Genomic DNA, 25,018 nt, shown 5'->3' with positions numbered 1-25,018 from the left:
TTTATAAAAGCCATTACTAATATTCAAATTGTCTCAACATACTTGTTGTATATATTAACTACTAAGCTAAAATTGTACGATCAATTTGACACCCTCTCACCACTAACTCTACCCCATTCAGTAATACCTAGTCTCTATATTTAGGGTGATCCTAAGTCGCCCTACATCCAACTTCATCACGCCCAAACTTTCTCTCTTCTACAGAGCTATTGATATCATTTCTTTCATTTCCTATGCGCGCGGGGGAAGAATGGGCTATATCCTGTTCTATCGTGTATACCCCTGTGGCTTCGCCTTGCTCCAGGTGAGCAGCTCTGTGTGGGTTGGCAATAGTCGAACTAGATGACGGTGATGGGATATTAACACAAAGATCATTGCTATCCATATTTCGTTCCGGAATAACGGTACGGCCAATGCGGAATGCAACAGGTTCTGGTGGGATATCTCGCGGACGACCACTTTTCGTTGCAGGCTGCTTGCGAAATCTAGCTGGTATGAATCGTAATGCTCGTGATACAGGAGTAGAAGTGGCCACAGTTGTTGTACGGTGGGGGCCTGGGGTGCTGACCCCGGAGTGTGGGCCGCGCTCTGATTCTATATCAATGCTTGTGCTGAGAGCACTAGAGAGACTTCGCGGGATGCTGAAACCGAGTTTTCCAACAGGAATTGACAACCCATGAACAACCTGTAAAACTGTCAGCTTATATAACGAATTAAGATATTTACAATGGGGGGTTGGGGAACATACAATACTACAGATTGTCAAAAACCAAACGACGATATACATCGTATCGGTTAGCTTCTTTCCGTCTTCTCTTACTTCTCCATCTACCGTGAAGTTGAGCCTGACATATTCCAAGCTAACATAGAGATAGAAGATGGCACTGACACCAATTGGGCCAAAGAACCCGACGAAAGCAGCCTGGCGGAACTCTTCAATCTGGTGAATATATTTGTGCATGGCGAAGACGACGGGGATCCGACGGAGCAGGAGAATCAGAATTCCCAAACTAACTAGCCGGTAGATGGGGATGATATCGTTGTTCAAAAAGATGGGCCAGGGGCAGACTGCACCAAACCACATAAATACTGATAAGTTGAGAAGCATGTCAATAGTCGGCTGGAGAGAATCATCGAGAGTCTCGAGGCGGAACCAGTCACTATATCAGGTGTTAGATGTCAATTGATACCTATTCAAAAGGTAAAACGGGACTCACTCGATAGTGAAGACATTGCCCGCAATAAAGCAAGCAAGTACATCGTCGCTCCCAATCATCCCGCAGGTGCCGATAATGAACAACTAGCAGATTTATTAGCAATGTAAAGTATTCTCAGGGTAAAATAACACTTACGGCCAATGCAACAGCGAACACAAGAAAGCTTTCCCGATCAATATATTTATTCTCCTCTGCCCAATGCAGCAATTCTTTAGCCACCCAGCCCACAGCAACCCCATACACTACACTCAGGAGAATGGTGTACCCCCACGTCTCACCAAACCACAAACCCATAGCTTTGCGTGCACCCCCAGCCTCAGTATACTGAATAAGGTACATAGCAAAAAACAAGAACGGGTACCCCAGTCCGTCATTAGCACCAGATTCGGCTATGATAATCCTCTGTAGGGGGCGCGGGATATTCTTATCTGCGAATTTACCCTTGACAATCGAGTTAGATAATACTGGGTCGGTTGGGGTGATACATGCAGCGATAGCCAGGGCATGAAGAAATGGTAGTTTTGGCACGAGACCGTAGATAACGAGGCTACTACATAACCACATGCCCAGCATTCCTGGTCCAAGTAGTAGAGAGAGACTCTTCCATTCTTTAAGAAGATATCGGCTCGGTAGTTGGACACCTGCAAGAACAAGCTGCACACCTAGAACTAGGCGGCTAAAATAAAGCGTGATATCATCCAAGGCTTCTCTGTTTCCTAGGGCATAGTCTATAGGCCTTATAAGGTTGGCAGCATGGGGAGAGAAGGTAACGCCTGCTAGGAGCGAGATCACTGCGTGGATACTTTAGAAGGGATGCTTTTCATTGGGTTATACGGGGATTGTGTAGCTTACATGCTTCCGACAGATAGAACTGCTCCTTAAATAGGTACGATACTAAGCCAAAGAGAGTAATGAAACCACCCAGGGTAGCACATACAACGTTGAAATTGGTTACCGCGAGAGTAGGCATGCCAGGCTTCCCCGCTAGCAGATATTAGATACAGGAGAAGCCGTTTCCGCCACTGTAGATGTTCTGCCAAATCCTTTTCCTTTCTGGGCGGAGCGGAAAGCGGTGAGTACAGAGCGCAAGCAGATCAAGGATGAACTTTTCCTCAGACAACTTGCAAGAATTTACCGGCCCGTCTCCGGACGGAAGACCCTGAGATCTTCCTACTAGCCCTTCCGTCACCGGCAAAAAGGGACTCGGGCTCTATGGGAAAAAGAGACGAGGGGCAACAGCAGAAACGACTGGTATGTGGTTCAGGCTGCGAAAACGAATAGGGGTTTGTTAAGGCCGCAAGAAAGCGACGACAAGTGCGTTATGTTATTCAACTGGGCTCATTCCTATGGTCCAGACAACAATAGGATGTCTTCCTTCGCTCATTGGAGGTTGGTGAAGCACGAAACAATCAGTGATGACCAGGGGTTTCGATAAGGGTATGCAACGGAATCGTTGTTTGTAAGATCGGAGGATGAGCGAACAGGAGGGTTTAAAGGATTTAAATACTCACTCTCCTGGGAGAATCACAGCTAACTGTGCCGGTTGCCCCATTAAAAAGCGAACCTTGTGGGCGGTTGATATCTCCACCAATCTGCGATCTCCAGATGTACAGCCGGGATCCAGAGTTCTTGCAGGGAACGGAAAGACGAACTTTTAGCAACCAATTGGCGACATGCGGCATGACGCATTTCTTTTGATGTGCCATTTTCGCACCCGAACGGCTATGGTCAAAGGGCGTTGCTTATCCACATACGAAGTTCACATGGCCCAGGTGGACTGAGCACATCAATGCTTTTTCCTTGATATACTAGCTGAGGAAACTAAAATCATCTACAGCATCCGTGACAAGGTTTTTCTAGTTGAATATTTGGTCGAGGTTCATCCAAGTTCCTCCAAGCATGGAGTGCTCCATACTCTGAGATGCGAGACGGATGGACGTTTTTACGCCAAGACCTTTCAAGCCTTGCCAAGACCTTTCATTTTCGGAATTTATCACGTGAAGATAAGCTAAATGATAGCTGACTCATCATGGTCTTTTGGCGCTTTAGGGCGTTCAAAAAAAGTTACTTAGGCGAGATAGGCGACAGGGGACGACGACCGTGCGAAGGATGATGCTTAACGAGGCCTGAAGACGAGGTTAAAGGGTCAGATCGGGGCAATGCAAAATCTACACGACTTTTGGAGTATAGAGCACCTTTGTCACTATGGACATGATAACCGCGTCTCCGACGCTGGCACCAACGCCAACGCCTACTGCTCCCTATATCCGAAGCAGCACCTCTAGCACAACCTCTGCCTTTCCTGGATCGAGTGACTTCATAGTGTTTCCCAATGGCATATATCTTTCCAAATTCTACCTTGTTTCGTCCCAATACTCTGGCCTTACCGACCTTGATCTCCATCTCTACAATGTCTGCTATCTGCCCTACAACCCCTTTGATGTTGAGAAATCATTCGGCATCGACAAGAGAAGGGCTCCACCTACAGACTCATCAAATGCTCCGCGGCCGACATACTTGATCGAAAAGGCGCCATGCCAGCGGCAGGCATCGATAAATACAAACTGCTATTTCAAAAACACAAACGGCACGTTCTCGGGTCTCGAACCTTATTCAGACGAATTCGATGTACAGCAGCAATGTTATTGCGAGAGATACCCTTTTTTTGACTCCGTGCTGGGATGTATGAAGTGTTTTGAGACTCACGGCGGAATCGAGGGTACGCACATTTCCATCCAGCGTCATCATGTTTTTAGGTGTATTGTCAGCTAACCCTTCAAAGGCTACCACTGGTTCCCCCAAAGCTACGTAAATGCTGCGTCAAAAGCGTATTGTGGCGAAAATCCGGCACCAGCTGAATTCTACCAGTATATGCGACAGTGGGCGAGAACTGACCCCGCCGCAATTATCCCTAGTACAACTGCATCGACTATTTTGGGCACTCAGACAGACGCCAGTTTATACTATACATACTCTGCTGCTGCTACGAGTTCCGGCGGCGTTGCTCCAGGAAGGCCTTTAAGTTTAAGACGGTTACTTCTGGCTGTCCTCTCGGTGGGCATAACCCTTTACCGATGACCTAAGAGTACTTATGAGCCATCAAAACTGACCTAGGATTCCACACCCTGAGATCGTAGTATAGTAGGTCATACTGCGAACATAGTCATTTGCTATATCATGCATCTGTTTCAGGAACACCCCCGAGCTGTACATAATATATGTTGGGATATTATCGAAAGAAGTAAAATTGATAGAAAACATCCACTAGAATAGATGTAATGTATACACTGTCCAATTTATCCAGCCCTTCAAAAAGAACCCAGACGCCATAAAGTGCAAAAAGGTGTATCGTATGAGACAGCTTGAAGGCCACTGAACTGGCAAGGCCTTAAAATGCTTGAAAATAGATAGCGAAAATCTTAAGGATGGTCATGTCAGCTCCTCTTAACGACTAATCATTGTTCCGCCGCGATCGATTCTTGTTCTTGCTTCTGCTCTTTACCTCCTCAGTACTTTCAGATAACTCCTCAACCTTTACGTCATCCATATTTGCACCATTAACCGCCAGGCGATCCGCAGCTTCATTGCCGGCATCCTTGTTATGCCCCTTTACCCATTCGAATAATGTTTTCACTTTCAATGATTTGCGTTCTTCAATCTTAGCTAGAATAGATTGAACGAGGTCTTTGTTTTCGACCGGTTTCTGAGCCGAGGTTACCCAATTGTTTCGTTGCCAATTTATGTACCATACTGTCACACAATCGATCGAGTATTTGCTGTCTGTAAAAATAGTCACATCACGGTGTTTAGGCGCTATATCAAGAGCTCGAGAGATGGCTGTTAGTTCAGCCCGTTGGTTGGTTTGACGACTGCCTGCTAGGGGTTCCGAAACGTTTCTGCTAGATGAGAGAGAAGGGAAGAGAGTGAGTCAGTAATTGATATAAGAGAAAGAAGGCTTTATAGGCTCAGCGGTTATCACGTACCTTTCGTCATCAGGCCCGAAATACACGCCCACACCAGCTCTAGCTCGAGCGGTTCCATTCCGCAAAGCGCTCCCGTCAGTGTAAATCTTGAGCATGCCCGGTGGCCCAGACGGTTTCGGCTGCATCTTCGTTACCTTCTTTTGCTCTGGTGTTTTATACACTATCTTTCCAGTCGTTGGATCAAGTAGGATATTAGGGTCAAATCCGTCGTCCGCGCCCAGCGGCAATGGTCCTGTCCCAGCTGCATATTCGTCACCAATATCATCCTTCGAATTGCCCTCCATCATTCCTGGGGCCCCGGGCAACGAGTCCTTATCTAATGGCGCCTGGCCATTTCGTACAAATGCCTCGGCCTCCTCCCGAGTAGAGAACTTTCGATATCGAGGCCCACGAAACCCCCTTACTTGATCTTGCGCCTTTGCCCAGTCTGTGTATACACCCGGTACTCTACCCTTCTGAATGCCATAGAATTTCGTACATGTCGGAGTTGAGCCACCCTGGGGAGACGGGGCTCTGTTGCCAGTAAGGAAAGCATCTGCTTCCTCTCGAGAAGGAAAGGATTGGACTACGGCCGCGCGAATCGTTAGCACTGATATCTCAAAACAACCACGACAAAAAGAAAGAATAATAAGAGAGGGGGGAAATGCCACATACAGACTGCTCCTTTGAATCCTGTCACTTGAGCCAGACACTCGCTCCAATGATTGTATATTCCAGGCTGAAACCCGATCTTCACCGCATAGAATTTTGGTTCCCCATTGCGTTTCCGCTTGGTGCCAGCAACTACATTTTCGCTAACTGACGACATATCTAACTCCGCCTGACCGGTAGACAGTGTAAGTAATGCTTTTGTGAGTTCTGAGATGGCGCTGGTTGGTGTTGATAATCTCGGAGATGGTCTGGATGAGAGTCGGAGAGCAAGAGGAACGCGACAGATCGAGTTCATAGGGGTGCGATCGATCGATGAGGAGGTCTCCTTTGCGTTCTGTAGCTGGCTCTGGTCGAGCTTAGAGCACGTCTGGCTGATATCTCGTTATAGATGTGAAGTTCTCAAGGTACCCCGCTCCTTAGAGAGAAGAACGAGGCGCGTAGATGGTTCAACTGCTGTATAGGTGGGAAGTTCCATGGAATATGCCCCTTTCCAGAGTCAAAGATAGAGGGTTCCACCTCAAGAGCTCGAGCTAGGGTTCTTGTTGATGCTGTGTTGAGGCACCAGGCGGGAGTTGGAGTAAACAAGAAGCCCAGAGTTAGTGGTTGGCTTAGCCGGAGTTTTTGATGTTTTGAGCGGGAAAGACAGTCAAACCTGAGACTTCTAAAGACTCAGGATAACCAGGGTTGCTTCTATACTACATTGACAAGAATAACTGCAGAGAAAAGATGTTAATTAGTTCTTATATGAGATTTTGCTATAGATTGCATGCGAATATTTCATTGATAGTTACTATCCAAACAGGAATCATTTCAAGTAGTACGTCAAGTATGGATATTCCTATAGCCAACAATCTGAAAGCCCGGAGTAGATGAGCTATTGGAGTAACTCTCAAATACTAATGCCAATATAGAAATATATATATGAAATTTTGAGATATATTCCAAATGGGAAATGCGGTGTTGACCAGTTATATTTTGGCCTTGATACGGGGCCCCAGGATGTCGAGACCGGCACCGCCATCATAGAGCTGCTGTTCAACAGCTCGAGCGTTGATCTAATAGTTGTCAGTTAAGTATGTAAAACGTTTAATGGGTAATTAGTCCACGTACATGTTGCATGCCTAGATCTTCCACTTTATCAACTCCGAGCAGCCGCATTGCTGTCATTGTTTCGGCACAGAGGACTATTGAATAACAATATCAGTATATCCTATATTCAACAACTGTAAAAAAAAAATGAAACAGTAAAGGGTAACGCACTCTCAAACATTCGTTCAACGCCCTGAATTCCACCAGCGGCAAGACTGAACAATGCATTCCTACCAACACCGACCCCCTTAGCTCCTAGACACAATGCCTTTACCACATCTGTACCTCTCTTAATGCCACCATCGATCCAGACTTCAACCCGGTTAAAGACTTCAGGGCAGTATTTACGGATTTCCATCAACGTATGGACAGCGGGAGGAGCAGTATCCATTGCTCGCCCGCCGTGGTTGGAGAGAATGACGGCCTTAATCTGAGGGGAATGTAGTGATGCAATGTAGGCATCTTCATGCGTCTGAATGCCCTTGAGCACAATGGGAAGGTCTGTATGTTTCAGCAGCCAGGGTAGGGTATCCTTCCACGTCAAAGATGGGTCTGTGCCTGCAAATAACTGCTGTCCCAGGCCACCACCACCAGCAATTTCATGGCCTCCTGAAGACTTCACTATGTCTGCGATGGCAGGTGTGGCCGCTATGGCTTTTGTGCGCTCATCGAGCTCTCTTTTTCCGGGGACGGGAGCATCAAGCGTAAGGCAGATGAACTTGATCGCTTTGATCTTGTTAATGCGCGCTAGCATAGCCTCGCTCTTCTTCCGGTCAACCTGCACGTATAGTTGCCATCCAAACATCTGGTCGGAAGGGGCATCCTTAACTATCTCTTCTGGGGTCATGGAAGCGTTGTTGGAGATGATTTGCATAGCGCCGAACTTGGCACATGCGGCAGCAATCCCAGCCTCGCCTGAGGTATGAGCCAGCCGTGCCATTGCAGTGGGAGAAGCATAGATGGGGGTATCAAGCTTGTGCCCCAATATGGTGGTGGCCAGGCTGCAATTCTTGCAATCCACGAAGACTCTCGGGCGAAGTAATATAGATCTATAAACTCTATTATTCAATGACTTGGAGACCAGATCATCAGCGCCAGAGAAATAGTACGCCCAAGCCTTATGGGTTAGCTGCTTAGAAGCAACTTCTTCGAAGTCATCCATGTTCAAGAGAGTTGACACTGGGGGAGGTCCTTCAGTAAGCTTTTCTTCAGCTTTGGCCCGCTTTGGAGCAAGTTTGGCCAGTGACTTCGCATCAACAGTCCCTATCAAAGCCTTTGAGGGGAGGCTTTCCTCCAGAGTGCCGGTTGGATGGATTGGATCGTATTCTTCGGTTGCATCCTTCCCGGCTAGCTGAAGGATGATATTCGCGCCTCCCGGATGACTGGGTAAGAAATCTGTAACCTAAATAAAGCAGAAAACAAAGCACATCAACGTCATTAGAACTTGTTCTTTTTTCGATTCCACCAATATTCTGTCAGATGCCAGCTTCGGCATGGCGCCCCTGATTATCGAGCACATCTCATTCGTAAATTTGCTTCTCAACCAGGCCAACGCTTTGATCGCTCCGGAAGCACGCAGGCAAGAAGGAAATGAAAAACAAATGGTCTAGATGTACTCACATCGTACACCTTTCCATAAAGAACCACCCAGCAGCTATCCGTCCTGTTGTGCTTGGCGACTGTAGAAAAGAACGAAAAAGCAAATTGGTTAGTAGTTATAAAATATCGGCACTCCGCGTCTATATGAGCCAATGATAGAGACTGTGTTTTAAGGGTATCATGGGAAAAAGATTGTTACCTTCGTCTGCATCTATCACCCTCGAGGATGCCATGGTCCCACTGAATTTTGGATCGGCCGGACGACGTTGAGTATCAGCCTGCAAGGGATAACTTGGTGCAGGTGTCGATTCCTTTCTTTTTCACCTGCTTGCGTGTGCCCTGATGGACATATATATATATATATGGATATGGATACTCCGTATAAATGACGAATTGCACAGTAACCGGTAGATCCCAGACAAAGAGCGGAGGCGTATGGAGGGAAATGGTCTCTTCAAGAAAGAAAAAAGCCCTCGTCGGCCACCACCCCGGCATCAGTTTGGTTATTTCCAGCAAACCGGCAAATTAACCGTGTCTACGTATCCACTGCCCGTTGCTGCCTATGAAAAGAATGGTGATGACACTCTTCTTCCCCACAATGCCAATAATCTGGGGGCTTGTTCGAGCTGTGATAAGCTCCCTGTCCAGAGTTAAACGGCGGCAGCTCGGTAATGGCAACCAACTCCATATCTGCACCTTTCAGGCAACCGAGAGAATTCTTGATCTTTTTATTTACTTGTGCTAGATAACTATCTGTTAGCATTTAGCCAGTAATTTTATGGGATTAGTTATGGGCATGGATTGATATTAATGATAGAACCTCTGAATCTCTTCCTAAGCAAAACCATTTCTGCAAGGCAAGAAAGCAACTTTGGATTCCGAGTGTTCAACGTTTCCTCTCGAGCGACTCGGCCGAGGATTTCTAAAACTCGGGACTTCAGTACGGAGTAGAGGATGATGTACGTGGTAGAGATGTTATCAATGATAGTATGCGTGGCGAAGAGACCTGTGGGTTTTTCAAACGTGATGAGTAGCTATAACTTGTAGAGCTTCTACTGGACAAAACGAATGGCCAACGTCTCACCACTATGGATGTGAAGGAGTTACTATTTCACTCTATGGCCTTCTCATCACTGTCCAAGACTTTATATCACTTCTCTGGCCTGCTGAGAATCTCTATGAGGTTTACACCGAATATCAGCAGCTTAAGAGGATGGCGGTGGATTGGGTCTATCTATCCAAACTGCTTCAACTAAACACATGAGCCCGCTGGAGATACCGATGGCGCAGGCTAAATACATAGCTACCTGAGCTACGTGCCTCGTCTGCACACTCTTATCACCATATACCATGGCTGTGAACGCATATTGCACTTCGGAAAAGCCCGAAAACCCACTGGCGGAATGGAGATCAGACATCATAGTCCAGGCATCCGGTTAAGATCCCAAGGCCAGATATGGCCTGGTTACATTGCAGATACGTCTACGACGCTGTATTATGGCAGCTGCTTTTGCCCGCTGGACGTATATATGACACCTCTGCACAAAACAACTATGCAAAACTCGACAATGATCAAAAGGTAAAGGGTGCGGATGGGATCAGGAACGACAGAGCAGACAGAGGGCCGAAACTATCTTGTGTTCGACGCTGCTGAAATGAGGTTCCACGGGCAAAGTGTTTCTGGGTCGGGTGAGCGGGAAATTCGTGCTGGGTGCCACCTAGGTCCCTGTTAGGCACAAGACCTGACGAATTCGATGCCCTGGGAGTCCCTCTACTGGGTCAGGTTCTATGTACTGCTTATGCCCTACCTGTTGACGGGGCTACCGAATATGCAAACTTGGTCCACTGTGGAAGCGGTTGGCAGTCAGGCCACCAGACGGGGTAGTTTGGATCCCCCATGTTGACATCGAGCCAGGAATTTCCACTTCTTCTTCTTCCATCTCTTATCCTCTGTCTCTTCGGCGTCTTTCTCCCCTCTTTACTTCTGTTATTATTCTCTCCTCTTGACAACGAACAGCCTTGACATCTGATCTCGGTACAGCACCCCTCATATAAACACCACCGACCTTGCTCCACAGCTTCATGCACCTAAGCCAACTACCCTCTGGGCTACCATCTTCTCGTCCTCCTTTTTATATCGACTCCCCTGCCCATGTTCCTCCTTCTCTCTCTTCTCTTTGACTCTTCTTCAGACCCGGAGAAACCACGTGACGCTCCTGCTGATCGACACCCCAAAAAATCATCCGACCAGAAAAGAAAAGAAAACAAGAAAAGAAAAGAGAAGAGAGGAAGAGAAGAGAGAGAAGAAGGCAAAAAGACGGGCTCTGATGTGAATCTCAGGGTGAACAAATCTCATCTTCGTCAAATTTCTTCTTCGCCATAATATACGACTCTATAGTATACACCATGTTCGAGGTAAGCTATATTAACCACCCGCCCCGTATTTTCGTTGAGGGTTTCATGGATGTTCCCATCAGACAAAACCGGGGTCTATGGCGACCACAGGTGGTCGACGTGAAGAAGAACAAGGACAAGAGGAAGAGCTAACCTGTAATGACTGATTCCAGCGCCGTGCAGCAGATCGATACCACCTGCACCGCCATCGAGCGCGGTCCGTCGTCCTCACACCAGAGGAGATGGTCGAGGTGCGCGCCGCCCAACGGACGTTCGAAGGAGCATACATCCGCACCTCCATCTCGCAGTTCTCCTTTGCTCTGATCATATTGAAGATCTTCACAGCAGAGTTTTACAGCATCGGTGCGCTGTTTGCCGTCTACGGAGCGGGAGTGATGACTATCGGCCTATTCAGGAGACAGCAGGGGAACAAGCAGTTCTTCTCCGAGGTAGATGAAGACGGCGTGCAGAGACGGAAGTTCAGGACGAGCGGGAACGTCGTGGTTGTGCTTACGGCATTGAGCATTGCGGCGTATACATGTTTACTTGCCTTGACGTTGAATCTGGAGGTCTGACCAACTGACCTCTACAGACCTACACCTTACCTCCCTGCCTACTTACGGGACGACTGATCTACGGTGCTGCCTTACGTTATCGACTATTATTTTCGGGATTATACTCTACTCACCTTTTTTTTGTAAAGGGACTTCGTTCTCTTTTACTGGTCTGGGGTTGGACGGAATGGGCGTTGTGACGAATATTGGGGGAGGTTTACATGGTCCACAGAGGGAGAGAGAAATAGTCCCTGTCAGGTAGAGATGGGCGATGGCAGGCGTTTCTAGAGTGGAAGAGGTGATATCTTGTTCCCCAGCCAAGGACTCTCGGCTGGTCAGTCAGGCGGACTTGGATGTGCTACCCTCAGGCAGTAGTAGGGCGGAACTACTTGGCGATCAATGCGCTCCCAAGGCTGGATAGGGAGTAGAAGGGAGAGGCGCAACGTTGGGACGTCCAGCCTGCGACATACACCCAACAAGGCGCGATGACCTGCCTTGTTCTTCAGCCTCGAGGCCGAGACTCTATCCCGAGACTTGCCTTCAGCCTGGCGTTTTGGCCATATCACAGGTTGGAAACTAAACGCTCTCCGTCTATCGGATATAAACACGTCCTACCCGTGGCCAGCTTGAGACTCTCTGCTAACGTGGTTCAACTCTTGTGGCGTTCTGCTCGAGCCAGGATTCTAGGTATTTTTTTATTATCATAACAACATAACAACATCCTTACACTGTTACATCTAAAAACCCTCGTACTTTTGAAGAACGCCACTGGGCATCCTTCTCTCTCCTACGCCTTGTCGATCGAACTATTATTATAAAGGCAGCGTATAGAGAAAAAGTCATCGCTGTTTCGTAAAAAGTATATCCTTGCATTTCTCCATCTTGGGACTTCATCCATCTCGATATTTCCCACTCAAAAAATAACGACCAACCTCAAGGCTTCAGCTTCAGCTTCAACAAACATCCAACAGCCCATCCTTCTCTGCATCTTCTTCTCCTGTCCGGTGAGGTCATCGGTGGACCTTGACTGCTGCTAGAGCTGCAGGTCTCAGCCAGTGACATTCTCAATCCGCCGCCAGCGCCGTCGAGCTAAAGATTAGTAAAAAAAAAAAACCAACGAGAAAAAAATAGATACAGGAGAGAACAAGAGAATAAGAGAGAGGGAAAGAAGAAGAAGAAAGGCCGGCAAGGCAGCTTTCAGCTTCTCATGGCCGCTGGACAACAGACGCCATGCCAGCATCAGCACTCGCATCTCGCCAGGGCCGTCGTCGTGAGAAACTCCAGCTTCAGCCCATCGTCAACTTCTTCGCCAGTTTCACCATCCTCGCCGTTGGCTTCTCATAGTTCGAACAAGCCTAGGAACGGATTCCCCGCTAATCGCTCTGCTTCTTCCTCCTGCGTCCCGGCTTCACTATCGCCTCTCGCGTCTGAACGTGACGGTGCTTCTTCCTCCAGCATGGCGGAAATCCATCAGCCTCCTTCCGCCAGCTCCTCCGGCGCTCCAAGTCCTATTGCTCCAGCCCATCACTATGGGTCGACTCTGGCGCCGCCCGCCAAAACCGTGATAGGCAGAGCTCTGGGGATAGATCGACTCCCAGAGCCTCAGCAGCGTCGTACCAGCGGCGAAAGCTATACTTCCGGCGGTTTAGCTGCTCCGGGCTTTGGCATGTCCATGGCGGATTCTCCACTCCCCAGTGCTCCAGCATCACCGCAGATGTAAGTTACCAAGATCCCCTGTCTTCTTTCTACATCTTTATATAGTTCTAAACCCCCGTTGAAAGTAGTACACCTCGGTCTCATGGTTCCGGAGCTTCAACCCCAGGCAAACACCGCGCCACAACTCTCGATATTCCCGGTCTCACCAAGTCCAAGGTCTCTCCGGATGGACGCATTGCACAGCGTGATATTGGGTCGAAACTTGTCATTGTCATGGTCGGCCTTCCCGCCAGAGGGAAGAGCTATATGACCAAGAAACTGTGCCGCTACCTGAACTGGCTGCAGCATGATACAAAGATATTCAACGTGGGAGAACGCCGTCGAGTGGTGGCCAGCTCCACTCCTCAAGCTGAGCTGAAAACAATTGACCCCATGGCCAATGGAACTTTGCGCAAAGGTGTACGAGAACTCAGCGTCGGCGAGCTTCCTCCCGAAGAACAGGCGGAGCTCGATGCGGCAGAGAAGAATGTCAGCGCAATACCACCACTTGATATGCCACCTAGTTCGATTCCGCCAGCTACTATTCTTGTCAATGACAAGCCCCAGGACGAACCAACAGAGCAGCCAGAGCCAAGTCCAGTGACAGACGGCCAACCATCCACAGCCGCTAAACCTGAGGAAGGAATGGATCAGTCCGCCCAATTCTTTGACCCGGACAATCAACGCGCCGTCCAGCTGAGAGAGCAGGTCGCTCTAGCTACCCTTGACGAACTGCTGGATTATATTCTCGAGCAAGGTGGCAGTGCTGGCATTCTTGATGCAACAAACAGCACACTGGAACGCCGTAAATCCGTAATGGCACACATTCGTGAACGAGCGGGACCGGAACTAAATGTCCTCTTTCTGGAGAGCTGTTGTTACGATGCCATGTTACTAGAATCGAACATGCGCCTTAAGCTCTCAGGCCCAGACTACAAAGATATGGAACCAGTCGTTGCTCTGGAAGACTTCAAAAAGCGCATTAAACTCTACGAACGCAGCTACGTACCTCTAGGAGAGTATGAAGAACAGCATAACATGCCGTATGTCCAGACAATTGATGTGTGCCGCAAAGTCGTCGCTCATCAAGCTACCGGCTTCATGGCTTCCCAGGTAGTTTCCTACCTACTTAACTTCAACCTATCCCCACGCCAAATTTGGATATCCCGTCACGGCGAAAGCCTAGACGACGTCAGCGGGAGAATAGGCGGAAATGCACCGCTCAGCGAAAACGGGACTCGTTATGCTAAGGCCCTTGCTAAGTTCATTGATCACCAGCGCGCCCGCTGGGAAGAATATCAAAAGATAAAAGCCCTGTCAACCCATTTCCCGCCACGGCCAGGTGACAGCACGCCACCAAACCCGCAGTATGCAGCTCAGATCATGGACGGAGGACGAAATTTCTGCGTCTGGACCTCAATGCTTACTCGCTGTAGCCAGACAGCGCAATTCTTCGATGAAGAGGAATACGACGTCAAGGAGATGAGGATGCTTAACGAGCTAAATGCAGGCTTAATGGAAGGACTGACATACGATGAGATTCGTGAACGATTCCCCACCGATTTTGAAACTAGGAGGAAGGAGAAGCTGCATTATCGATTCCCCGGCCCTGGAGGAGAAGGGTACCTGGACGTCGTCAACCGGCTACGTGCTGTTATCGTCGAGGTTGAACGAATGACGGACCACGTACTTCTTATCGGACCTAGATCTGTTGCCAGGACTCTGCTAGGATATTTCCTCGGCTTGAGGAGGGAGGATCTCACCGATCTTGCAGTGCCATTGGGCATAATTTATTCTCTCGAACCGGTAAGTCACCTTTAATGATCTACCATACAAACAATCTTCCCTGCTAACTGCCTACATAGAAACCTTACGGCGTGGAATACAAGGTCTACCAATATGACCCGCAAGCATGCTGGTTTGATGAACTTCCCAATTACAAAGTTGGGCAAAAGTCTTACTACTAACTACCTTCCTAACTAACTACTTATTTACCCGGGCCGCACACACACTTGGATAAGCCCGCAATTACGTTGATTCTCCCCACTTAGCTACGGACGACTATAATTCTCTCCATGAATTCTTCTACTCCCCTCTTTATCCTATCTAGTCTTGGCACCGTTGTTTCCTCTCTCTTATCATTGCTTATTTTTCGGGTTCGAATGCGGACTATGTCATGTTTGCGGTGTATGGGGTTCTCTTTTTCTTATCTCCTTTTTCTACGGACGGAGCACGGCGCATAAATCTCTCGGTTTGAGTGAGTTATTTTATGGCAGTATAGGCTCGATCTGTTATTCTCCCTTTTTTCATATCTTGTTTAAAATTATCATATTTCGTTTCCTGGTGGTTTATCAGTTGTTTGTTTTATTATGGTTATCTTTCCTCCCCTGTGGCTATGTTACTATGTGATGTCTAATGACCGAATCATATCCCCTCTCTTAAGTACATATCAACCGATTGTTATTTAACCTATTAATTAAGGTGCCAAATGCTGGATGGACATATAGATACTAATTTGGGAGTAGATTTAACTAAATATAGACAGTTCATAGTTCATGTACAGGCAAATTTTACACATATCAACACTATAGTCAGCCCGAAATAAGGATAAAATATGCTAATTGAACGGAGGGAACGATCAAAAACAAAAACAAATCAGACACATAACAAACTCGTAGAGAGGAAGATAAATAGTATTTGACACATAACCGATTTTACTTTGCTCAACTCGTACGCACCATACAAAATCAACCGACAAAACAAAACATACACCGAAAAAGGTTAATCAAGAGACTGGTAGATTGCTCACGTTATATGCAGGTTATATGTTTGGCTGGGCCTGGAACTGGGGCCTTGCTGTCATAAATGGCAGTGGAATGGCAGCCGCCTCGGTAGTGTTGCTGGCTAGCGATTGGCCGTTGGTAGATGGTCCTGCTACCCAGACTATGGAGGCATACTATTCAAGCAAAGGGTTAGCGGGTAGTTACACAGGCTGCTATAGCAAGACGTGTCGGAATATAAACAGAGAACGAAAGTGATGTGTATAGTGGTGTGTTACACAACGGCCCGTCGACCAGAGGCCATCAGACATATATAGGCTGGAGGCGAGAAGCTTACCTTGAACCAGAAATTCAACACCAAAGCAACTGCAATACCCAGGCAGACGACGAGAGGACCGATGACATTATCAAAGTCCTTTCCGCTGCGCTCTCGGATCAGTCGTGCGCGAGACTCAAACATCCACCAGCCCCAGGCTCCTGCAAAGACGGAGAAGCCAGTGTACACGAAGGCTAGGTAGCGAGTGACGATCATATTGGGCCCTGAGGCATTGTACATACCCAGTGAGATGCCAGCGAGGAGGATACATATGTGCTGCCACTTGACAAAGGTACGTTGGTTAGCAAGCCATACCTTGGCTTCAACACGGACTGGACCGGTGTCCTTGAGCCAGTAGCTCGGCATAGAGACACCGGGTGGCAACTGGGGCTGGGGGGAGCGATGGGCGAGGGCATAGCGAGACATGGAGAAAGGGATGCGGAGGAGTGACGAGGTTGGCCGGGATACTGGTTGAGCCTGCACTCCGCTGGCCGGTTCTGTGGAAGGTGGTAGGCTAAGCTCAGGAACGGAAGGCCGAGGAGTTAGCTGGCTCTGGCCCTCGGTGCGTGGAGAGGTAGGTTGGTCGACGCCCTGGATACGGATTTGGGTCTTGGGAGTCGACTCGTCCGTCATCATACGGCTGATGGGGGAGCCGACAAGGTGCTGGATGCTAGGAATAGTCTGGCGGCTACCCAAGAAGCTGCCTACAGCGAGCTCATCCTCAGCCTGCTTGGCAATCCGTTTCTGTTCTTGCTGGAAGGCGGTTTCCGGGTCTCGTCTGATGTCTGTGTCTAGGTCGCTGAGCCAGAAGGGGAAGCTGTTAATATTATCCTCAAACAGCTGAGCGACACCATGCACGAACTTGGAGAAGCGTGGTGCTTCCTTTACGAGGTGAGAGGACATAAGGTCGGAGAGCCAGGCATGGGTATGGCTTCCAGGACGTTTACCATTGGAGCTGCGGATCTTGATCTCCAACAGAGCATGGGGGAAGCGCGAGATTTCGCCGCGGGGAATCTCCGAGAACGGGAATTCCATTCTCCTGTTGTCGATGTCTGCACGATGCCAGTCCTCGGGATCACGACAAGGGCGTTCGAAATCAAGGGTGTCTTCACGGATAAGAGCCAGGTCGGTATCAAGAGAGATTCGGAGGCGGTCATCACCGGGAATCTGGAACGCGGTGCGGGTATAATTTGCTCGAACCATGGGCTCCAACCCGTAACTCTTGATGAACTCCTGGATCTCCTCGACGTCCCGCTTAAGGTGGTCGGCACGCTGAGGATCGCCGTTGCCCTGGACTTCGATCTTGTGAATGATTTTCTCCATTTTGTATGATCCATTGAGGAAAGCGTTGACGTGCTTCTTCTTCATGCGGACTCGGACCTCACGGCTGCTGTCACCGTCGTTCATCGTCTTCTTCTCCAGGAAGACCTCAACCTGATCACTTAGATGGCCTGACCAACGCAGACGAAGTGATCCCGCGGCGGGCTGGTTGGCAACCTTTTGGTTATACAGGTCGAACGAACGGCTGTCAAAATAGAGGGAGGTGAGCGCAGGATCCCGCTGGGCGACGTCGAGCTCCTTTGAGGTATTCGGGTTATAGACAAGCACGGGCAGGCGGCGTAGGATGTACGTCTTGACCTCTAGCAGATTGTCGGCGTGCACCCAGAACTTGTGGGAGGTGTATGCCTCGCGGCCGGTCTGGGTATCAGCCGCAGGCCCATCCTTGGGGGCCGGCTGTCCATCAGTGCCGAGGACGGACCTCACGAATGAGAACATGGCCGACAGCCGGTACAGCAGCGGCGAGTAGTCCTCTGAATTGAACGGGAGCTGAGCCATGCGGACCTGCAGCAGCGGACGGACCTTGTACTTGGCTCCGCGTCTGCGATCATGCTTCTTAGCCGCCTTGAGGAAGCCGGTGAAGTTGATACGGCTGAACTTCTCGAGCTCGCCCAGCTCCTCGGTGATGCGATCGAGCTTGGTGAGGGTTTCCTGTGCGATCGCCTCGTTCTTCTTCACGTCCTCCAGCTTCGTCTCGCCCTGGTGAGCGGCCACCGGCTCCAATGCGGCCTCGCACTCGCTCGTCCGCTCCCGCAGCCGCTTGTGAGTCTCGACCTGGAACGAGTTGACCTTGTCGAGCTGGACATTGACGAGCTCCTGGACGAAGTTTTCTTCATCCTCGTCCGTCCACGGCCTGGCCTCGCCGTCTTCGCCGTCCTCGGATCCCTCATGCTCGCGCAGCAGCTTCTTGAGAGCTCGATAGTCGATGTAGTGGTCCTTCCATGGCGGATAGACAGACGTCTGCAGCGTCTTGCCGAAGCGCATCTTGACCAAGCTGCTTCTCTCTCTCTCTCTGTCTGTCTGTCACTCTCTAGAGCCCACAACAGAGTCCAATTGACCCTTTATATCGTGTACAAATCTCTGTCCGAGACTCTTAAGAATATATAAAAATTCATCGTAAGGAAGAAAAAGCCGGAAAATGTTCGCCTTTTTCCACTTTCGGACATGATCCCGATCTAGACTAGCGCCCCACGTGCGATGACGACACATGATTTGTCACGTGCTTATTACATAAGCGTCACATGATGTAGACTTGGCGTTGAAGTAAACAAAAGAAGAGAAGAAGAAAAGATGATAAGTAGAAGAAGAGAGGAAGAGGATAAAAGAGAGGAAGAGAAGAGAAGATGGCGGTTCAGAAGCTGTACCCGAGGGCGACCGTCAAGCGCATTGTCAAGGCACACACGCGCAAGGCCCTGAGCAGAAATGCAGATATACTGGTCAGTATAGATCCGGATGATGGGTGAAGAAGCCGAAACTGACGAGAAGTAGATATTCTTGGATTATATGCTGTTCATGCAAGAGTCCGTCTCATCTAGTTCCCTCTGTCGGTCCTATCGTACTCACTGTCACAGGTTGATGCGTGAGGCGTCCATTCAGTGTAGAAAACGGGGCGACAAGGGCGTCTCGGCCAGAGCAATCAGACAAGTTACTGAGGTGAGCAGCCCCCGAAGGTCCATGATTGTCTCCGGAAGGACGGTCTCTCACGCGGATTACACCTCTAGGGCACATTGCGCAAGTTCAAGGGATAGTCAAGCTACTCGGGCAGAAGTCGGATGGTGTTTTCTCACTACAATGGTGTTTGCTATGGGTTTTGACGGCGTTAGGAAGGATATATATTGACTGTCATCCGTCTGGGAAGGTCTGGGATAGCCAGGATACCCTGGAGTCTGGAGTATGTGGATGAATATTCAATACGATCGTGTTTACATTGGCTTCCTGCATGCGCTGGTGTAGCTGCATTCTATCCAGTTCCATCTCCTTCTACCCATATATTGTAGACATCGAATAAGAGGCGTAGACTTTTTTCAGCATTAACGATATTAACTGAGACAACATTCATACCAGCATATCTTTGCTTATATCTTACATTAAGTGTCAGCTTGCGGTTGCTGGCAGGAAAAGATTTTGTGACTTCGCTCAATCCGGTGTGGAAGCAGAAGAAAGAGAGAGAAAAAAACCTTTCAACACCGACAACAACAAATTCAACTTCATCAACTTCCTCCAACTTCCTCTCATCCTAACTACGTCTGCACTCACTCGATATCTTTTCTCTCTCCGTCTATATCTTCATCTACTCTCCTACCGCTCATCCATCTTATCCCGCTCGAGCAAGTCTGCCAGTCACACGACCATCACTCCCGAGTCCTGATCTAACAGCCATGTCCGCCGGAACAGCTCCAAGCGTCTCTCCACAGAATGCGAAGAAGAGACGTGGCAAGGGAGAGGCCGCTGCCGTAGCTGCTCCCGTGTCTGTTGCTGCCTCCAACACTGACGCGCCCAGTGTCTCCGGTGAAGGAGCTGCGGCCAACGGACAGCACGAACCCAGCTTTCTCAAGGAGCTCCAGAAGTACGCCCCCTATTATCCCTCTAAGCGACAAGAAAAGAGGAGATGCTTGATACTGACATTATTAAACTAGAAATCTTCGAAACACCACCAAGAAGCTGGTAAGCTCTGTGCCAGTTTGCTTTTGGCCTGACAGCTAGACTAATTGTGCCCTCTCTAGAACGCAACCGCCAAAGTCGACGCCATCATTGCTGAAAACCCTGGCAAGACCCTCGAAGAGCTCGTAGCTCTCAAGAAGATCAATGCGGACCAGAAAGCCCAGGCGCTCAAGAAACCTGCTCTCCAGGAGTCCATTGCTCACATCGAAGAGCAGATTGCTCAATACAAACAACTCGAAGCATACTATGAAGAGCAACATGCCAAAGAAAAGGCAAAGCTCGAGGCTCAGCATAAAGAAGAACTCGAATCACTTAAGAAGAACCTTGTCACTGAGTCGGAACAGAACGATGAGAAACGATTCAAGGAACGGTTGCTGGTGCTCAGCCGTTTCCTCCGTGCAGCTGCTAATAAGAGGGGTGTTGCTGATGAACATTCCGTCGAGGCTCGTGGGTTTGAGGGCTCCTTGTACCAGGTCTACGGTGGAACAGAGCAGGCAGTCGAGGCTATGATCAAGTTGATCGACGGTACAGACGACAAAGTCCCCAGCGTTGAGTCCGAGATTCTCGACATCACATGTACGTTTTCCTCTCTCCTTCCCTTTCACTCACGCCTTGTCTTCATCAACTGACAGCTTTTTTGTAGACGCACAAATCAAACGCATCTCTCTGGAAGATTCCTCTCAATCCACTGGTGAAGCTGTCTGGACGGAGGAACAAGCCGCTGCTGCTTCTACTAACGTACTCCAAACCGATCCAACAGTCGCCAATGCCGGCCTGACTGAAGTACAAGACCCATCTATCTCGCAAGTCGCAGCTACAAACGGCTCACAGTCTACTGCTGCACTACTTGCCGAAGAACCAGCCCCTGTCCAAGCAACTACAGAGAACGTTGCGGCTAATGAACTTGCGCAATCTGTGTCAACAGCTGGATGGGACCCGAACCCCATGTCCACTTCTACCGTCACGGAGGAATGGGTTAGCGTCCAAGTTCCTGGAACTGGCACAGCGGCTGAAGCTTCTGTCGCTGCTGAAGCTGCTTCTCGCCCACCGCTCCAGCCTACCGATAACTGGAAGGAAGAAGTTCCTGCTTCAGCTACTACCTTGCCTAATCCCGCCAAACAAGTTGACGGTTTCGAACGAGTCCACCATCCTCGTGGACGCGGTAGAGGACACCGCGGTCGTGGCCAAGGCCAGCGCGGCGGCGGAGAGCACCGTGGACGCGGCGGCTTTAACCGTGGCGGAGGCGAGTTCCGCGGCCGCGGACGTGGCCGTGGTGGTGAACACCGAGGAAGCGGAAATGGCAACGGGCATCGTGGACGGCCTGCCCAAGCTCCTGCTGCCGCTGGTGATGCCTAGAGCCTGATCGTGAGCCCGCCATGCTGTCGTTATATTACAGCTCTCGGCACCTCTTCCTCTCACTGCTTTCTGTTTATGCTTGGTTCATTCATTGCAGTGCGGGCCTAAATTCGCTCTTCACCCTTTTCATCTACTATCCCGCTACCTCCTTTTTGTTCCTCATTTGACCGCTTTCTTTCCATGAGTTGCTATGCTATGCCATGACGAACAGGTACATACAAAAATTTGGAGACGAACCGGAGTTACCCACTACTAACTATAAAAAAAACTTACGACTTAATTCCTTCTAAATACTAGCGTGCATACGGGCTCCTTTTGTAGCCCCTGTTTCCCAGCTTTTTCCTTCTGGCCTATTTCCTATTTATTTCACATCCATCCATTGACTGGTTGGTCTCTTCTTTCTCGATATCCTCCATTCTCATTCTAGTCGGACACCACTATTTTGTATTTTATGCTTGCTGGCTTTCTTAAGGGAGTGGGAAAGGGGAATGGATGGGATAAGGATAGGGGTATGGATCAGGTGTGTGCTTTGGTTCAAAACTGCTTTGATGTGAAGCTATGTATAGCAGTCATCTTTATACCAGCAAAGCAAAAGCAATGATTTGAAGATATTTGCCGTGTTTTATCTACTGAATGGGATATATCCTCCCACTATTCCCTGACAGCTATTTTTTTAATATGTACCCTTGACCGAGTTAGTTGACATGTGTAATGATAGGAGAGGCAAAGAGCTATTCTCGATCAATACGAATAACATCACTGGCCATACGATATCTCTAACCACCTAAGTGACGGTGTTATTACCCTAGAGAGGGTATTTAGTATGAGCGATGGGTTTTGATATTGAACGCGACGGAGGCAGCCCATGACAATGGTAAATCCTACTACAAATGACCAGGCCAATCAACCATAAGGGCATCCCGGGGATATAAAGCCAGGAAAGGCTAGGGTTGGAAGTTTCAGGGGATGAGGAGAGATGGTTCTTTCATGGGATTAAGAAACTCGACTTGATGAGAGAGGCTGGCCATGGCCTTATTATGAAAGGGAAAAGGAGTCCAATAGGCTATATGCGACTTTCGTTAAAACTCCATGTCACCACGCATATTCCATGTTCTATGATCCACCAGACAACAGTCAAGACCATTTTATTGCTCAACGAATATATCTTGGTGGCATTTCACTTTGCTGATATTTAGTGCCGCTATGTCCTTTCTGCTTCGCTGTTCTGATCCAATTCTTGACCGAACCGGCTGTAGCTGTAGCACCGGTATTGGCTTGGATCCGTGCTGGAACATGGGGTATAATAAAGAGCAATAGGGGCTGGGATGGATTACTATACAACACAAAGTCAATGATGAGCTATGCATCTACCGGACGGTCCTGGTAGGGCCATATTTTGTTTAACCACTCTCTCTGCTCATCATCCTCCGCGAGGGACAAAAGGTTTTCTTTCTGTAAGAAACTTGACTCTCGTAAAATATCATAATCGTCCGGATCAACAACACCATCAGCAGGCAAGATACCCGCATTTTGATATTCTTCCATAAGCTGATCGAGATAGTCACGGTTCTCCATTTCTTCATTGTGCGATTTTTTATCTTCATCGGTAAAGGAGATAGGACATGTGCTTTCAGGAAATAGCTCATACCAGTGATCTACCAAGCTCATCAATGATGAGCGGAGAGTGAAAACTTCTCTCTTTGACCAAGCTTCAGTGACTGATTTGATCGGTTGAATGTAGGGCGATTTCCAGGTATCATTATGACAAAGAGCAACATGGTGCTGTGGATTATGCTTGAGAGAGAAAACCTCATAAACTTTATGGCACAAAGCGCTCTCGTATAGTATATCAGCGCGGAGTTTTTCTGTCTTGGATAAAGTCTCATAACCGTCAGGCTTCCGTGGCATGATCACCCCAAGTGGAACTGGGCTCACATGTCGGACCATTCGAGGTATCCTGGCTTGTAATACAAAAGGAGCAACCTTTGTGCCTTGCCAATCAATGATGCTAGTAATTTCTTCAGAATTTGAATCAATGTAGATATTGTTAAGATGGAGATCATGGTGCCATAATATGGACTGTAAGAGTTTGCCAATATCGGGTTTATTCTGTGTGATAAAAGGGGCAACCGCCAGATATTTGTCAATAAGATCGATATATCCATGTGGGGACTCTTTGTTTGTGTTGCTTCGAAAGTAATTTATCCGTGGCCGCGCATATCGTGAAGCCCATTCTCTCTCATTTGTACCAATGCTCATTGCATAATCAGATAGACGACGCCCTGTGATCAATTAATTAGGACATGACCATGAAGTGAGAGGGCCCGCTATCTTACAGGGACCCCGAGACAGCTCTAAGTTGGAGCGTTCTCCAGACCAAAGCTCCGGGTCTACGACCGGCCCGATGCAAAATTTGTTCATCGAATCTCCTTGGAGAGTTGTCTGATGCTTGTGCTGATGCTTTAACGGCAGATCTTTCTTATAGTATATGCATCCGTATTCGGGAAAGGTAACTGACAATAACTTCGATTCTATTTGCACGACCTGCTTTATATATTCGAACTTCTTGGGCCGAGGGAGTTGGTACCATATTTCGCTAAGAGCATTTCCCTTTGCCTTTTCCATGATGATGTATTCACTTTCCACAGGATTCGAAGAGTCGCAGTTCCAGGTTAACACCCGCGGGGCAGGTAAACCTATAATCTCCCGAGACTATCAACATCAGCCCCAACCCCAAAGATCTGTAGCTCAAATGATACCTACGTAATCCATAGTTGCAACTTCACTTGCGATTGTAAACAACTTTGGCCCTGCATTAGGATTTGGTATCTTTGCAACTGCTTCGTAGCCGTTGTCAAATGTAAGAAGAAAAGTTTTATTATATTGGCCTTCTCGGTATTTCATGACACGGGTGCCTATAACCGGCGTCAGTTAGTTGATGGGATCATTAAATATGGTAAAATTACAGGTCTTTGCGTTGGAACACGGCAAGGCAACTCGGATAAGCTCCTGCAGGTTAAATTGTCGATACCTCCGCGCGACTTCTTCGGCATCATTTGATCTGCGTTTTGGTCAAATGAAAAGTCAAAAGATTAAGATATAATCAACAATCTGGACATACAACCATCGCTTCGTGGTATATCGATAAAAGTCCTCTTCCTTGGCCGCAATTACTTTATACACTCAGCTCTATCTTCATGGTAGGGCCAGACATTGAAATACTCACCAGCTCCATCATTTTTCAGTAAGCATAGAAAAAGTGAAGATATATCTTGAGAGCATGTGGTTACTCGATGAGATTGTCTGCCAATTTGATGAATGGGTATATTGGAAATGCGGTTTCTGCACATTGACTGGAATATCATAATAATCGGTATCATTAACA

The 25,018-nt window shown here is 48.4% G+C and overlaps 9 protein-coding genes across 9 annotated transcripts; 5 read left to right on the top strand and 4 right to left on the bottom strand.

Annotated features, from left to right (window-relative positions):
- Nucleotides 1–151: 151 nt before the first annotated feature.
- Nucleotides 152–2,187, bottom strand: MCYG_05340 (Na+/H+ antiporter; the record flags this gene model as incomplete). The annotated part of the gene is made up of 5 exons (XM_002845425.1): nucleotides 152–685; nucleotides 821–1,160; nucleotides 1,218–1,300; nucleotides 1,353–1,945; nucleotides 2,070–2,187. 5 exons carry the CDS (start codon nucleotides 2,185–2,187, stop codon nucleotides 152–154), a joined length of 1,668 nt encoding a protein of 555 aa, XP_002845471.1.
- A 1,235-nt stretch (nucleotides 2,188–3,422) lies between these two features.
- Nucleotides 3,423–4,295, top strand: MCYG_05339 (conserved hypothetical protein; the record flags this gene model as incomplete). Its single annotated transcript, XM_002845424.1, has 2 exons — nucleotides 3,423–3,900; nucleotides 4,000–4,295. The coding sequence occupies 2 exons, from the start codon at nucleotides 3,423–3,425 to the stop codon at nucleotides 4,293–4,295; spliced, it is 774 nt and encodes a 257-aa protein (XP_002845470.1).
- A 2,524-nt stretch (nucleotides 4,296–6,819) lies between these two features.
- Nucleotides 6,820–8,772, bottom strand: MCYG_05338 (L-lactate ferricytochrome c oxidoreductase; the record flags this gene model as incomplete). The annotated part of the gene is made up of 5 exons (XM_002845423.1): nucleotides 6,820–6,906; nucleotides 6,962–7,035; nucleotides 7,112–8,342; nucleotides 8,561–8,619; nucleotides 8,739–8,772. The coding sequence occupies 5 exons, from the start codon at nucleotides 8,770–8,772 to the stop codon at nucleotides 6,820–6,822; spliced, it is 1,485 nt and encodes a 494-aa protein (XP_002845469.1).
- Nucleotides 8,773–10,945: 2,173 nt separating this feature from the next.
- Nucleotides 10,946–11,565, top strand: MCYG_05337 (conserved hypothetical protein; the record flags this gene model as incomplete). Its single annotated transcript, XM_002845422.1, has 3 exons — nucleotides 10,946–10,954; nucleotides 11,107–11,465; nucleotides 11,526–11,565. The coding sequence occupies 3 exons, from the start codon at nucleotides 10,946–10,948 to the stop codon at nucleotides 11,563–11,565; spliced, it is 408 nt and encodes a 135-aa protein (XP_002845468.1).
- Nucleotides 11,566–12,943: 1,378 nt separating this feature from the next.
- On the top strand, nucleotides 12,944–15,149 carry MCYG_05336 (6-phosphofructo-2-kinase; the record flags this gene model as incomplete). The annotated part of the gene is made up of 4 exons (XM_002845421.1): nucleotides 12,944–13,203; nucleotides 13,272–14,549; nucleotides 14,619–14,988; nucleotides 15,048–15,149. 4 exons carry the CDS (start codon nucleotides 12,944–12,946, stop codon nucleotides 15,147–15,149), a joined length of 2,010 nt encoding a protein of 669 aa, XP_002845467.1.
- Nucleotides 15,150–16,003: 854 nt separating this feature from the next.
- Nucleotides 16,004–18,600, bottom strand: MCYG_05335 (SPX domain-containing protein; the record flags this gene model as incomplete). The annotated part of the gene is made up of 3 exons (XM_002845420.1): nucleotides 16,004–16,138; nucleotides 16,300–16,560; nucleotides 16,594–18,600. 3 exons carry the CDS (start codon nucleotides 18,598–18,600, stop codon nucleotides 16,004–16,006), a joined length of 2,403 nt encoding a protein of 800 aa, XP_002845466.1.
- A 359-nt stretch (nucleotides 18,601–18,959) lies between these two features.
- Nucleotides 18,960–19,455, top strand: MCYG_05334 (conserved hypothetical protein; the record flags this gene model as incomplete). Its single annotated transcript, XM_002845419.1, has 3 exons — nucleotides 18,960–19,052; nucleotides 19,105–19,136; nucleotides 19,188–19,455. The coding sequence occupies 3 exons, from the start codon at nucleotides 18,960–18,962 to the stop codon at nucleotides 19,453–19,455; spliced, it is 393 nt and encodes a 130-aa protein (XP_002845465.1).
- A 539-nt stretch (nucleotides 19,456–19,994) lies between these two features.
- MCYG_05333 (conserved hypothetical protein) lies at nucleotides 19,995–21,633 on the top strand (the record flags this gene model as incomplete). The annotated part of the gene is made up of 4 exons (XM_002845418.1): nucleotides 19,995–20,182; nucleotides 20,253–20,280; nucleotides 20,340–20,853; nucleotides 20,921–21,633. 4 exons carry the CDS (start codon nucleotides 19,995–19,997, stop codon nucleotides 21,631–21,633), a joined length of 1,443 nt encoding a protein of 480 aa, XP_002845464.1.
- Nucleotides 21,634–22,992: 1,359 nt separating this feature from the next.
- Nucleotides 22,993–24,868, bottom strand: MCYG_05332 (phosphotransferase family protein; the record flags this gene model as incomplete). Its single annotated transcript, XM_002845417.1, has 6 exons — nucleotides 22,993–23,915; nucleotides 23,970–24,329; nucleotides 24,393–24,548; nucleotides 24,600–24,694; nucleotides 24,755–24,806; nucleotides 24,856–24,868. 6 exons carry the CDS (start codon nucleotides 24,866–24,868, stop codon nucleotides 22,993–22,995), a joined length of 1,599 nt encoding a protein of 532 aa, XP_002845463.1.
- Between the last annotated feature and the right edge of the window lie 150 nt (nucleotides 24,869–25,018).

The sequence above is a fragment of the Microsporum canis genome, genomic scaffold (assembly GCF_000151145.1).
Source record: "Microsporum canis CBS 113480 supercont1.5 genomic scaffold, whole genome shotgun sequence".
Classification (NCBI taxonomy): domain Eukaryota; kingdom Fungi; phylum Ascomycota; class Eurotiomycetes; order Onygenales; family Arthrodermataceae; genus Microsporum; species Microsporum canis.
Note: the sequence above shows the minus strand (reverse complement) of the source record. Positions and strands in the feature narration are given on the sequence as shown.